This window comes from Macaca thibetana, chromosome 9 (genome assembly GCF_024542745.1).
Source record: "Macaca thibetana thibetana isolate TM-01 chromosome 9, ASM2454274v1, whole genome shotgun sequence".
NCBI classification, from domain to species: Eukaryota; Metazoa; Chordata; class Mammalia; order Primates; family Cercopithecidae; genus Macaca; species Macaca thibetana.
The window spans coordinates 30,027,420-30,041,658 of NC_065586.1; the positions used below are offsets into that span (position 1 = coordinate 30,027,420).

Genomic DNA, 14,239 nt, shown 5'->3' on the forward strand with positions numbered 1-14,239 from the left:
GTCAAGTGAAGCAGTGGGAGTGGAGAAGAAACACAGAAATTTGTAACTGGCTGTGATCAATTAGTTGTAAACACAAATCAAGCTTTTTTTGAGGTCAATTTCAAACAATATCAACACTTATGGTGCTGACAGGAAGAGATCACTTCTAATATGGATAAGGGAAGGTAGCATGGAAGAAATAATTTAGACCGAGAGAAGAGAAAGCAGATTCCAGGCAGAAAAACAGTGTGAACAAAGAGCTAAGATGAAATGTTCCAAGGGTAATCACAGCACTGGCTGGAATGTGGGACACATAAAGAGGAGTAGAGAAGAGGATGGAAAACTGGGCCATGTCTAGAGATTTTAAACACCAAGCTACATAAATACTTTGCCTTTTAAGGTCATTTTAAACAGGAAGATTCAAGAAAGCACTCAATCAAATTATCAGGCAGCAATTACATAAGATGGGTAGAAGGCACAGTATGCATTTGTATGTATGTGCCCCTTAATTACCTTCCCTTTAGCGTTTACAATTCCAAGATTTTATAACATAACTTCTCCAGCAGGCCTCAGCAAGGCTGAGGCACAAGAATCGCTTGAACCTGGGAGGCATTTATAAAATCATTTATAATACCAACGATATAGTATGTCAAATTTAAAATAATGCACCTAAGACTGCTTATAAGCTTTTCATTAAAAACACATTTAGAATCTTTGAAACATCATGAAACAGTTTTAGTATCTCTAATACAAGTCTAAACGTAAGTTCCAATTTGAAAGTCATCTCTGAGATTGTGATCCAATCAAAAGTCGTATCTGAACAAGTTGTATCTGAAAAAGGTCATTCTAGACTTGGTCAACTAGGGGGGAAGCTCCAGCTATCACACAACTGCTGTAAACAACCTTGCCAACTGATACACAGAAAACAGAACTCTCAAAAAATTTACCTAAAGGTATATAAATTTAGCTAAAGGCATATAAAGGTATATAAATAAAGCTTAAAAAGCTAGCTAAAGGCCCTGGCTTCCCAAATCATCTGTTCTTACGACTCCGGTAGGCTTTAAAAAATAACAATAACAATAATAATAAGTTTAGATTCATAAGGCTTTGAAAGTCAAGACAAATTTTATGACTAATAAACAAATAGATGGGCTTTGGTAACACATGGTAATTATATTTACTCATAACATCGGAAAAAGAAAATGGAGAAGTTTCTTTCTAGTCTTACCTGCTAGGGTTTTTAAGGAATCTAGTGTTGGAAGAATAGGGGGTGATCTTCTCTGGAGAAAAAAGATGACCATCATTGTAAGGGAGAAATTTGTAATCCATGCACCAGGAATACTACTTGTTAGCGAATGTGCTCGAGCCCAGCATCGTATACCGAACACCAAGGCTCTCACTCTTGAGTCTAGGGTACCATATATATAAAGGAGTTCAGAACTTGTCAAGGCAATCCTTCAAAACATAAAAATAAGAAAAATTTTCAAATCCCCAAATTATAAACCAAGGGTAAAATTAAACATATACCAAGAAACATATCTAAATATCCTACTATATCTGAATGTATTCAGAACATGATTAGATAATCAAAAGCATTATGAATTTGCAATATAAAATTTAATATGAATGGCTGAATATCAAATACATTCATTCCCATTAAAACATCCTCTTAAAATTGATAATTAAAATGTAAGCTGGGCGCAGTGGCTCATGCCTGTAATCCCAGCACTTTGGGAGGCCGAGGTGGGCGGATCACTTGAGGCCAGGAGTTAAAGACCAGGAGTTCAAGACCAACAGGTGAAACCCCTTCTCTACTAAAAATACAGTAATTCAGCTGGGTGTGGTGGCGTGCCACTGTAATCCCAGCTACTTAGGAGGCTGAGGCATGAGAATTGCTTGAACCTGGGGGGCAGAGGTTGCAGTGAGCCAAGATCAAGCCACTGTACTCCAGCCTGGGAGACAGAGCAAGACTTTGTTTCAAAAAACAAAAAAAAGAAAATGTGGATCTAGGGCCAGGCGTAGTGGCTCATGCCTGTAATCCCAGCACTTTGGAAGGCCAAGGCAGGCGGATCACCTGAGGTCAGGGGTCGAGACCAGCCTGGCCAACACGGTGAAACCCCGCCTCAAACAAAAATACAAAAATTAGCTGGGCGTGGTGGCGCACGCCTGTAATTCTAGCTACTTGGGGGGCTGAGGCAGGAGAGTCACTTGAACCCGGGAGGCAGAGGATGCAGTCAGCCGAGATAGCGTTATTGCACTCCAGCCTGGGTAACAGAGCAAGACCCTGCCAAAAAAAGAAAGAAAAAAAGAAAGAAAGAAAGAAAATGTAGATCTAGAACTTACAATTTTTATTTATTTATGAATTTTTTTTTTTTTTTGGAGACAGAGTCTCGCTCTGTCACCCAGGCTAGAGTGCAATGGCGCGATCTTGGCTTACTGCAAACTCTGCCTCCAGGGTTCAAGCCATTCTCCTGCCTCAGCCTCCCGAGTAGCTGGAACTACAGGCGCCCGCCACCATGCCCAGCTAATTTTTTTGTATTTTTAGTACAGACAGGATTTCACCGTGTTAGCCAGGATGGTCTCAATCTCCTGACCTCGTGAGCCACCCGCCTCGGCCTCCCAAAATGCTGGGATTATGGGCGTGAGCCACCGCGCCCGGCCTAGAACTTAGAATTTTTAAATCAAAGTTTCTAAACATGATTTAAATAATAAGTAAAACACACAAAGGCTCTTTATACTTATTAGTAAATAGCTGGGCACAGTAGCTGACACCTGTGATCTCAGAACTTTGGGAAGCTGAGGTGGGCAGACGGCTTGAGCCAAGGAGTTCAAGACCAGCCTGGGAAACATGACAAGACCCTGTCTCTACAAAAAATAAAAAAGTTAGCTGGGTGTGGTGTCACACATCTGTAGGCCCAGCTACCTGGGAGGCTGAGTTGGGAGGATCACCTGAGCCCAGGGAGGTCGACGCTGCAGTGTACCAAAATTAAGCCACTGCAGTGTACCAAAATTAAGCCACTGGACTTCAGTCTCGGCGACAGAGTAAGGCATCATCTCAAACATACATACATACATACATACATATATATATGTATAATTGATAAAGACAAAAAGGCATTTATTGGCTGGGCACTGTGGCTCACGCCTGTAGTCCCAGCATTTCAAAGCAGGAGGATGGCTTGAGCCCAGGAGTTCGAGACCACCCTGGGTAACATAGGAAGACCCTGTCTCTATAAAAATAAAAAATATATATATAAAAGAAAAACAAAATTTAAAAAATTTAATTAAAAAAAATAGGCGTGGCATGCACCTGTAATCCTAGCTACATGGGAGGCTGAGAAAGGAGGATTGTTTGAGCCCAAGAGTTCGAGGCTACAGTGAGCTATGATCACACCACTGCACTTCAGCCTGGGCAACAGAGTGAGACACTGTCTCTAAAAAAGTAAAAACAGAATTAAATTAAATTAAAAATATTAATTTCCTACTGATCAAAACGTGTCTTGTAATTTCTCCAAGAACCAACACATGGTATAAAAAATAAGTTAACAGCATCAAGTTAAAACTGTCTCTAAAATGGCATTTACATCCTGAGTTTAAAAAGAATAGAAGAAAAAAGGCCAGGCGTGATGGCTCACGCCTGTAATCCAGCACTTGGGAGACCGAGGTGGGCGGATCACCTGAGGTCTGGAATTCAAGACCAGCCTGGCCAACATGATGAAACCCTGTCTCTACAAAAATACACCAGCATGATCGCATGTGCCTGTAATCCCAGCTTGGGAGGCTGAGGCAGGAGAATTGTTTGAACCTGGCAGGCGGAGGTTGCATGGCAGTGAGCCAAGATCCTGGCACTGCACTCTAGCCTTTGCGACAAAACAAGACTATGTCTCAAAAAAAAAAAAAAGAAGAAACAGCAACTTAGAAATTCATGGTGATTAAGTGTTTTATGTATGAAAATGAAGCTAAATTAAGCTAAAAATAAATATCAAAAAGTATAAGGTATCTGATATAAAGAAAATAACATAATTAGAAAGATAAATGCCATTTTGTCCTATTTTACATACTATAAAGAAAATATAATAATGATAGAAAGTACAGTATTATATTTTTATATTAAAGTTTGGCAAGAAATCACAGACTTTACTCCATGAGTTTTACTTGAGAGAAATCCACAGGTACTTAGGATTGCTTTGTTGGTGAAGATTCGAGTTTAACCAAAACTGCTCTAGTTTTGATTTTCTGAATCTATTTTCAGTAATGATTATTTATCTAACAAATAACATAGTGAAAATGAACTCATGCAATGAGAAGTTAAGAAATAAACTTCTCAATTAATATATTTTCCCTACTGTGGGCCAGGCTCAGTGGCTCACGGCTATAATCCCAGCACTCCAGGAGGCCAAGGCAGGCGGATCACCTCAGGTCAGGAGTTCGAGACCAGCCTGGTCAACAGGGTGAAACCGCACAAGAATCACTTGAACCCGGGAGGTGGAGGTTGCAGTGAGCCATGATCATGAGCCACACTGCACTCCAGCCTAGACAACAGAGCAAGACTCTGTCTCAATAGCAATAATAATAAAAAAATGAAATAAAGAAAATTTCCCTGTTGTGAGTCCAGGAAAGTCATCAGTACAAAAGAACTTATTCCCATCCCACTTTTTGAAGCAAACAAATCACTAGGATAATACAATACATATAGGACGAACAAAAGCCATCCAGTCTTAAGCTCTTCCAACCACTTGTGGACCTAAGTAAAGAGGACATATGTCTAGTACACAAAGTTGACTATATATCTGGAGGCAATTCAAAGGTCAACTTCAAGTTGTTATTTTATTTTCTAAGTATTCTTAGAAGACTTGTACTATAAATAGGCGTCTTTCTTTCTTATTTTACTTTTTTCGCCATCAGAAATTTCTTCTAAAAAGCAGGCATCTTTCACACTACACACTACCAGTCTCCACAAGTAAGAATAATGAAATACATTTCTTCTCAGAGGTTAGATACGTGAACATTTTAACACAATATCCTAGCACTGTTTAGGAACACCAAATTATCAACAGGTATAATATAAAAGATTTTTTACTTTTCAATCCAAGTGTTCAAATTTTTAAAAAATTGTTATTTAAAAAATTGTTATTCAATTGTTATTCAAGCATTTAAGATTACAAAGCCACTGTTTCTGTATGAGAAAAACCAAGCTATTACATTAGAATATTCATATTTAAAATAATAAACGTAAGAGATCATACCTATTGTTCGTAGTCAAATCACACTGAAATCCAGAGGCCTGGTGTGAGAACCTCACGAGTGGACACCGAGCATTTAATATTTTTTGCACACCCACACAACCAGGGCCAAAGTGGTCAAGGCACTCTCCTATTACAGACAGGATCTTCTGAGTTGCAATTCTTTCTGAAGGAACATTTTTCACTTGAAATTCCATCAGAAAATTTCCTGAGGTCTGAAAAATAAACACATTTCTAAATAGGAGCTTTTGGTAAAAAACAATTTTTTAATAACCTTTTGTAAAAGGATGCTCTAAATCATTGCTGGCAAAGCAAAACAAAATAAGAAAAAAACAACCCACAAAACAAAAATGCTTCAAGAAATCACAGCCCAAAGCAAACTTAAAAGATCCCCAGTTGCCTTTTGTTTCTCCAGAATACAGAGAAATACGAAGCACTAACTTGAACAATCACTGGTTTTTGTAATTAACTTATGAACTACAGTATATGAATCATAAAGTAATATGCATAGAACCATTCACTCTATAAATTCAGTAAACATATACTTGCCCCTTCCTAGTTGGCCATTATATTTTAATCTATGCTATAAACCCACAGTAGTAGGTAAGTACAGGCACAAGAATAGCGTATCAGTAGAAGAAAAGAGACTAGGCAGTATAAATAGGCTTGTAGATAGGAATTTAATATTTAAGGCTGCAAATTACTAGGCGAAAATTCCTCTTCAACAAATAAGTGGCCATCAAAAAAAATAAACCAGATCCTTTAATACTAAAACTTGCTGGGTGCAATGGCTCACGCCTGTAACCCTAGCACTTTGGGAGGCCAAGACGGGTGGATCACTTGAGGTCAGGAGTTCAAAACCAGCCTGGCTGACATGGTGAAACCCCGTCCCTATTAAAAATACAAAAAAAAAAAAATTAGCTGAGTGTGGTGGTGGACACCTATAATCCCAGCTACTTGGGAGGCTAAGGCAGGAGAATCACTTGAACCTGGGAAGTGGAGGTTGCAATGAGCCAAGATCACACTACTGCACTCCAACCTAGGCAACTGAACAAGACTCCATTTCAAAAATAAATAAATAAATAAATAAATTACTAAAACTCAAGTAAATTCACTGAGCATGGTGGCTCACACGTGCAATCCTAGCACTTTGGGAGGCAGAAACAGGCAGATAACTTGAGGTCAGGAGTTCAAGACCAGCCTGGCCAACATGGTGAAACCCTGTCTCTACTAAAAATACAAAAATTAGCCAGGCATGGTGGTACGCACCTGCAAACCAAGCTACTCAGGAGGCTAAGGCAGGAGAATCACTTGAACCCGCAAGGTGGTGGTTGCAGTGAGTCGAGATCACACCACTGCACTCCAGCTTGGGCAACAGAGTGAGACTCCATCTCAAAAAAAACAAAACTTAAGTAAATTAAACATGGATCAAAGACTAAAATGTAAAAAGTTCATCAGTAAAGCACTACAAGACAATGAGTGAATGCTTTTACAATCTTAGAGCAGCGAAGGATTCTGTAAGCATGACACAAAAGAAGTAATATGATTGCATAAAAAATTAAAACCACCTTATCCCAGCACTTTGGGAGGCCAAGGCGGGCGGATCACGAGGTCAGGAGATCGAGACCATCCTGGCTAACACGGTGAAACCCCATCTCTACTAAAAATACAAAAAATTAGCTGGGCGTGGTAGCGGGCGCCTGTAGTCCCAGCTACTGGGAGGCTGAGGCAGGAGAATGGCGTGAACCCGGGAGGCAGAGCTTGCAGTGAGCCGAGATCGCGCCACCGCACTCCAGCCTGGGCGACAAAGTGAGATTCCTTCTCCAAAAAAAAACAAAAAAACAAAAAAACAAAAACCACCTTAAGGCAAAGCACACATTACTACTAAAGAACAAAACAAATAACACATGTCATACAAATGGGGAATGTATGACAGTTTTAGGCAAATGAAAGGGGGAAACCCATCAAATTCTAAAAATGGGCAAAAAAGACAAAAAAAAATGAACAGAAAAAATAAAAATGGCTAAAAGCCATAGTAAAAGTTGTACATGTTTTCTAGAAACCAAATAGAAATTAAAACAGCAATTAGATTTTTTATTTTTCAGCTCAGCAAAGACAAACAGTTGGTGACCACAACTAACAGGTATAGGAAAACATGTATACACTGTTGACGGGAGTGTAAACAAGGGACATACTTCTTAAAGAACTTGTCCATATCTACTGAAACTTGTATACACTAGCTATTAAAATGGTTAGAAATTATGTCAAAGGAATATCTGCATAAATGAGCCAATTCACAAAGATGTTCACTCACTGTAGTACTATTCATGTGGTATACACCTTTTGGGAGCTGTATCTAGTTTAATAAGGTTCCCTATCAACTACCATTCCCTCTTCTAGAATTCATTCCTCCTAAAAGGATGAAGGCTGCAGCAATGTTTATCATGGACATCTACCCCCTTCATTCCGGCTGAATGGACTGGGCAAAGACAGCTGATCTAAGCACTGTAGGAGTGTACCCCACATTGATTTGGAGATCTCTTCTGGGAACTGGTTACTGGGAACCAGAATTAAAGTTCAGAGGTAACCATGTGGCTAAAATATCTAACTCAGAAGCTTTGGGGCAGCCATATCTATACAAGCATGAAAAAGAAAAGAAATTAGTGGGGGTGGGGAGGAAGGAGTTAAGGACAGAGAGAAAGCAATAAATGAAGCAAAAACATGTAGACAGAAACAGAACACATCCTAGGTTGTTTTGTTGTTGTTTTTGAAACAGGGTATCATAGGCTGCCTGTGGTGGCTGTAGTCCCAACACTTTGGGAGGCCGAGGCAGGTGGATCACTTGAGGTCAGGAGTTTCAGATCAGTCTGGCCAACATGGTGAAACCTCGTCTCTACTAAAAATACAAAAAAATTAGCCAGGTGTGATGGTACATGCCTGTAGTCCCCGTTACTTGGGAGGCTGAAGCAGGAGAATAGCTTGAACGCAGGAGGTCAAGGTTGCAGTAAGCCGAGATCGTGCCCCTGCACTCCAGACTGGGTGACAGAGTGAGAATCCAAAAAAAAAAAAAAAAAAGAAGGTATCACTCTGCCACCCAGGCTGGAGTGCAGTGGTGCAACCATAGCTCACTGCAGCCTCAACCTCCTAGATTTAAGCAATCCTCCAGCCTCAACCTTCAGAGTAGCTGGAACTACAGGTACACACCAGCACACCTGGCTAATTTTTTTATTTTTAGTAGAGATGCGGTCTCACTCAGCCTATGTTGCCCAGGCTGGTCTTGAACTTCTAAGCTCAAATGATACTCCCGCTGCAGCCTCCCAAAGTGCTATGATTACAGGCATGAAGCACTGGGCCCGGCCACTTCCTGGGTTCTTGATGGTTTACACTTCTTACTTCTAGTCTTTTCCTAAGACTCATCCATATTCCTGGCCCTGGGTTCTATGATGCCTCCTCTACTTCTTTATTTGTTTAAGCTAGTTCGTGTTATTTCTGTTATGTATAATCAAAGAATATTCACTAACATATAGTTGGCAATAAAGAGGGGAAAAGTTCCCTAGTGGTCTAGTGCCTAGGATTTGGCACCTTCACTGAAAGAGGAAAAAAAAAAAAAGATACCACCCTCATTATCTAACAAAAAGAGTACTAGTTAAATAAATTATGGTACACCCATTCAATGGAGTACTTTGCAGCCACTGAGGGTGATACAGTAGATTGAACTGCCAAGACACTACTAATGGGGAAAAAAATGAAGTTATAATTTGTGTAGATAAAGTTACTATCTGTAAAGATTATGTTCTGGGTTTTTTCTTTAAAAAAAAAAATTTATATACACAAAGGAAAAAAATCCAGAATATATTAAATTATTCACCAGGTTATCTCTGGAGGCAGTGGGACCATCAGAGATACTTACGTTATATATTTCTATATCTATCACTTTATAATCAGAAAAAAAACAGATTAAATAAATCACTGTATATAATTCCTACAAATAAATGTGGTATTTTCTCTATTGATTTGTCATTTATTTTTATATTAAAAGGACTAAAAATAAATTTCCTTTAAAAATTAAAATTTCAAGATTCTTCCTTAGCCATTTTGTTATAATTTACCTTCATAACCTATTTCCCTGTCCATTCTATTTTAAAATACAAACACACACAATTTATGTTAGGAATAGGAATCCAAACAAAAGCAAAGACGGATTTGGGGTCAGGAAGGCAAAAGGAGGTCAACTGAGAAAGCAGTATTAGACTACATCAGGAGGAGTCATGGTGGACTCAATCTCAGAAGCAACAGAAGGATTAGAATCACTCAGAAGAAAGGTGATAGAGATTTTTTAAATTAAGTACTATAAATGAGAGAATAAAATCCTTGAGGTAACAGAAGTGAAAATGACAAAAAGAAACAGCTCTGAATAATGGAACCAGGTGCAGGAAACTGGTGAACTGTGAACCATGAGCAGGAGTGCGGTAGTTACTGAAGCTGCTCACCAAATGTTCTGTATCACCTTTCTTGGCATTTGGAAGATTCCATGTTCTTGCCCCTCTAAGGTTAATCAAAGTCATGTGATTTGCTTTGGCCAGGGAAATGTGAGCAGGGTTTTAAGTATCACTTCCAGGCAGAAACTTCGAGAGCCAATGCTCAATTCTTCACTTTGCCTTTCCACTGTTCAGTGATGGTGTGCAGGTGGAGATGAAACACTGGTCAGCCCGGGTGCCTGAACTACAGAGTGCCCCTGCTGACCTGCTGTGACATACAACCTCAGCCACAGATAAACAGGTGATGTGGCAAGCCACTGAGATCTGTGAGATACGAGGGTTGTTACCAAAGCATCACTAAGCCTAACCTGACTAAAAATGCAAGCCACGAAGAATCACAATGGACTCAGTACAGAAATAAAACACTGCTTTCAGGGAAAATTATACTTATTATGAGCAAAGGAAAGATTCTCAAAAATGACTGTCCTCTATTAAATAAATAAAAACTAGAAAAACTCTTCAGAGACAGATCCATAAATAATTCCTATTAATATGTGCTATTCCTATAGCACTATCTATTAGCAAATCATCTGATAAAGAAAAAACAGAAGCACACTGTCCACAGCAATCATTCAGATAACAGAAAGCAGTACTCAAGACTTAGGCATTTAATTCTTACTTTTATTACCTAAGTCCTCTAAGATATAGAACCCTGTAAGAAAAAGCAAAACTGAAGGAAAGACCAAAGGCAGATTTTAGTTTAGTATTTTGTGCTAACATAATCTTTGTGATACGTCAGGTGACATATTTCACATGTAAGCAACTTTTACACACCAAACATTTTATGAACATTAAAATTACTATTTCAGTTAGCAAATAACTTTCCTTCTTTTTTTTTCCTTTCTTTTTTTTGAGATGGAGTCTTGCTCTGTCGCCCAGGCTGGAGTGTAGCAGTGCAATCTCGGCTCACTACAACCCCGCCTCCCAGATTCAAGCGATTCTCCTGCCCTCAGCCTCCCGAACGGCTGGGATTACAGGCACCCGCCATCATACCCGGCTAATTTTCGTATTTTTGTGGAGAGGGAGTTTCACCATGTTGACCAGGCTGGCCTTGAACTCCTGACCTCAGGATATCCGCCCACCTTGGCCTTTTCCCCCAAAGTGATGGGATTACAGGCGTGAGCCACCACGCCCAGCCGTAAGTAACTTTCATTTATTAATTAGCAAATAATTTCAGTCCCTATTGTGCATAGGATATCATACATAGTGCCATAAGACATGCAAAAAAGTCTAACACACTCTTCCTAACTCCCCTCAGATTGGGTTGAGGAATAAAACACACACACAAAGAATTATAAAGCAAGGTGTAGTGCGAAAAGATACCAAAGAACCAAAAGGTAAGAGAAGAGCTCATGAATGCAGAAAGTAGTCAAAGAAGTTTTAATGAATCTGATGAATGTAAGGTGCTTATATTTTTTAATTGTATTTTATTTTTAATATTTTTACTAGCAAAGCTATTATAATCTTGAACAAAAACATATTTCCAAAAAAACCTTAAATAAGCACATGTATGTTTAGAACAACACTTTCCTAATTTAAACCAACATACAAAATGCCAAATTCTGGTTATTTTTGTGTGTGTGTGACAGAGTCTTGCTCTTTCGCCCATGCTGGAGTGAGGTGGCGTGATCTCGGCTCACTGCAACCTCTGCCCACCCTGGGTTCAAGCAATTCTCCTGCCTCAGCCTCCTGAGTATCTGGGATTACAGGTGCCCGCCACCACGCCCAGTTTTTGCATTTTTAGTAGAGACAGGGTTTCACCACATTGGCCAGGCTGGTCTCGAACTCCTGACCTCAGGTGATCCACCCACCTTGGCCTCCCAAAGTGCTAGGTTACAGGCTTGAGCCACTGTGCCTGGCCGAAAATGCCAAATTGTTTAGTAAGACTGGAGCACTGTCTTTAAAACATCTTTTTCTAAATACCTCTATACCTCAGAAATCTAAGAGTAAGACTCAACTAAAAGTTTCTAGGCCAGGTGCAGTGGCTCACACCTATCATCTCAGCACTTTGGGAGGCTGAGGCAGGCGGATCGTAGCTCAGGTATTCGAAACTATCCTGGGTACCATGGTGAAACCCCATGTCAACAAAAAATAAAAATAAATTTAAAAAAAAGAAGTAAGTTTCTAACTCCTCCCCGTTTCCACCAAAGAAAAAATTTTGCTTCCCACTTACATAACAGTAAAATTAAATTGCTGCTGATGGTGGTCAACATTTGAACACTTACTATGTGCCATAAGCACTGTTCTAAATGCTTCACACATACTAACTCAATAAATCCTCTCAAACATTGTATGAGATATGTGCTATAACACCATTCCAATTTTATAGTTAGGACAATTGAGGCAGAGAGAAGGTAAATAGCTTACCCGGGATCACATTACTAGTAAGTAGAATTAAAATTCTGCAGCTTGGTGCCAGAACCCAGGCTTTTTAAACCATTACAACACACTGTTATGCTCCTTGATTATTCAGTTAGTCCTTTATTTAAGACAGCCTAACGTAATTGAAGTGCCCCTGCCAGGAACTTAATACATTTTCAAGTACATGTTAGTCTTAATCTGATCCAGGCCGGGTGCGGTGGCTCACGCCTATAATCCCTGTGATCCCAGCACTTGGGGAGGCCAAGGTGGGTGGATCACCTGAACTCAGGAGTTCGAGACCACCCTGGGCAACATGGTGAAACACTATCTCTAAAAAAAATTAGCTGGGAGCAGCGGTGTAAGCCTGTAGTTCCAATTACTCAGGAGGGTGAGGCAGGAGAATTGCTTGAGCCCAGGAGGTAGAGGTTGCAGCGAGCTGAGATCATGCCATTGCACTCTAGCCTGGGCGAAAAAGATATCTCAAAATAGTAATAATAATAATAATAATAAAACTGACCCATTTAATTTTTATCTCTTTCCCACTCCTGGCTAGTTTCAATTCAATAAGCATATGGTGAGCAAATTAAGTACACAGTACTGTGGAATAAGTATATGAACAGACATGATTCCTATCTGCCCAAGTTTATGATATAGCGGGAGACATACACATCAGCTACTCACTAAACATGACAGAAGAAATTTGAAGACAGATAGAAATACCAGCAAGATACTACAAAAAAGGAGTGATTACTTTTGGGTAGAGTGGAGAAAAAAATCAAGGGTGGTTTCAAGAAGGTAGAATTAGAACCAGACCTTGAAAGCTGTGTTAAGAATGACACTTGGGGAATGGAGGGAAGGTGCACTCTTGAGTGAAGGCACAGAACAACTGTTTGATCATTACGATATTTACAAGTGCCTTCTATTACTGGAAATGTTAATTAAACAATGTGGTTGGGGCCGGGCATGGTGGCTCAAGCCTGTAATCCCAGCACTTTGGGAGGCCGAAGTGTGTGGATCACCTGAAGTCAGGAGTTCCGGACCAGCCTGGCCAACATGGCGATACCCCATCTCTATTAAAAATACAAAAATTAGCTGGGAGTGGTGGCGCATGCCCACCAGCTACACATGAGGCTGAGGCAGGAGAACTGCTTGAACCCAGGAGACAGAGATTGCAGTGGGCCAAGATCATGCCACTGCACTCCAGCCTGGGTGACAGAACAAAGCTCTGTCTCAAAAAAAGAAAAACAGGCCGGGCGCGGTGGCTCAAGCCTGTAATCCCAGCACTTTGGGAGGCCGAGACAGGCGGATCACGAGGTCAGGAGTTCGAGACCATCCTGGCTAACACGGTGAAACCCCGTCTCTACTAAAAAATACAAAAAACTAGCCGGGCGAGGTGGTGGGCGCCTGTAGTCCCGGCTACTCGGGAGGCTGAGGCAGGAGAATGGCGTAAAAACCCGGGAGGCAGAGCTTGCAGTGAGCTGAGATCCGGCCACTGCACTCCACCCTGGGCGACATAGCGAGACTCTGTCTCAAAAAAAAAAAAGAAAAACAAAAACAATGTGGTTGGAAAATTGGCTATGTAACAATATATAATGAGAAATGATGACTAAAATTAATTAAGAGACAGAGGATTTCAATACTATGCTAAAGAAAAGAAGCATTCTAAGTTTGTGGGAAAATTCAAACTGTGAGTGAAGGTAACTCCAACAAAGACTGAAGGTTGAAATACCAAGGCATGACACAAGGAATAAGTGGAAACAGAATGTAGTTATAATAATCTAAGTGAGAGTTTATAAGGGACTGTGAATTTATGAATACAAAAGATAACAACTTAGAAGCAGAATTAAAAGATGGTTAGCAAAGCTAAAACGCCACTAATTAACATGTGAAACATACAGAACTGTTATAAGAACTTAGCACATTTGTAGGAAGATGAACATAAGCTGTTTCAAAACATTGTTTGAAGTATCAACTGGACATCCACATAAAGACTGATGTCCATTACTAGTTTGAAAGATGTAAGGAAAGATAGAGCCATAGAAAATAAACATTGTATAAAAACACATAGCCTTGGCTGGGTGTGGTGAGTCACACCTATAATCCCAGCACTTTGGGAGG

At 40.0% G+C, this 14,239-nt stretch overlaps 2 protein-coding genes across 3 annotated transcripts in view; both read right to left on the reverse strand.

Moving 5' to 3' along the window:
- The window catches only part of LOC126963361 (10 kDa heat shock protein, mitochondrial), a 328,484-nt gene that overhangs the window by 106,199 nt on the left and 208,046 nt on the right, over window positions 1–14,239 (reverse strand). The window lies entirely within an intron of this gene.
- The window catches only part of MTPAP (mitochondrial poly(A) polymerase), a 38,886-nt gene that overhangs the window by 9,805 nt on the left and 14,842 nt on the right, over window positions 1–14,239 (reverse strand). The window contains exons 5-6 of the mRNA XM_050805637.1: window positions 5,226–5,437; window positions 1,208–1,434 (exon numbers count right to left, since the gene is read on the reverse strand). Of these exons, the coding sequence (XP_050661594.1) occupies window positions 1,208–1,434; window positions 5,226–5,437 (439 nt within the window). The remainder of the gene's footprint in view (window positions 1–1,207; window positions 1,435–5,225; window positions 5,438–14,239) is intronic.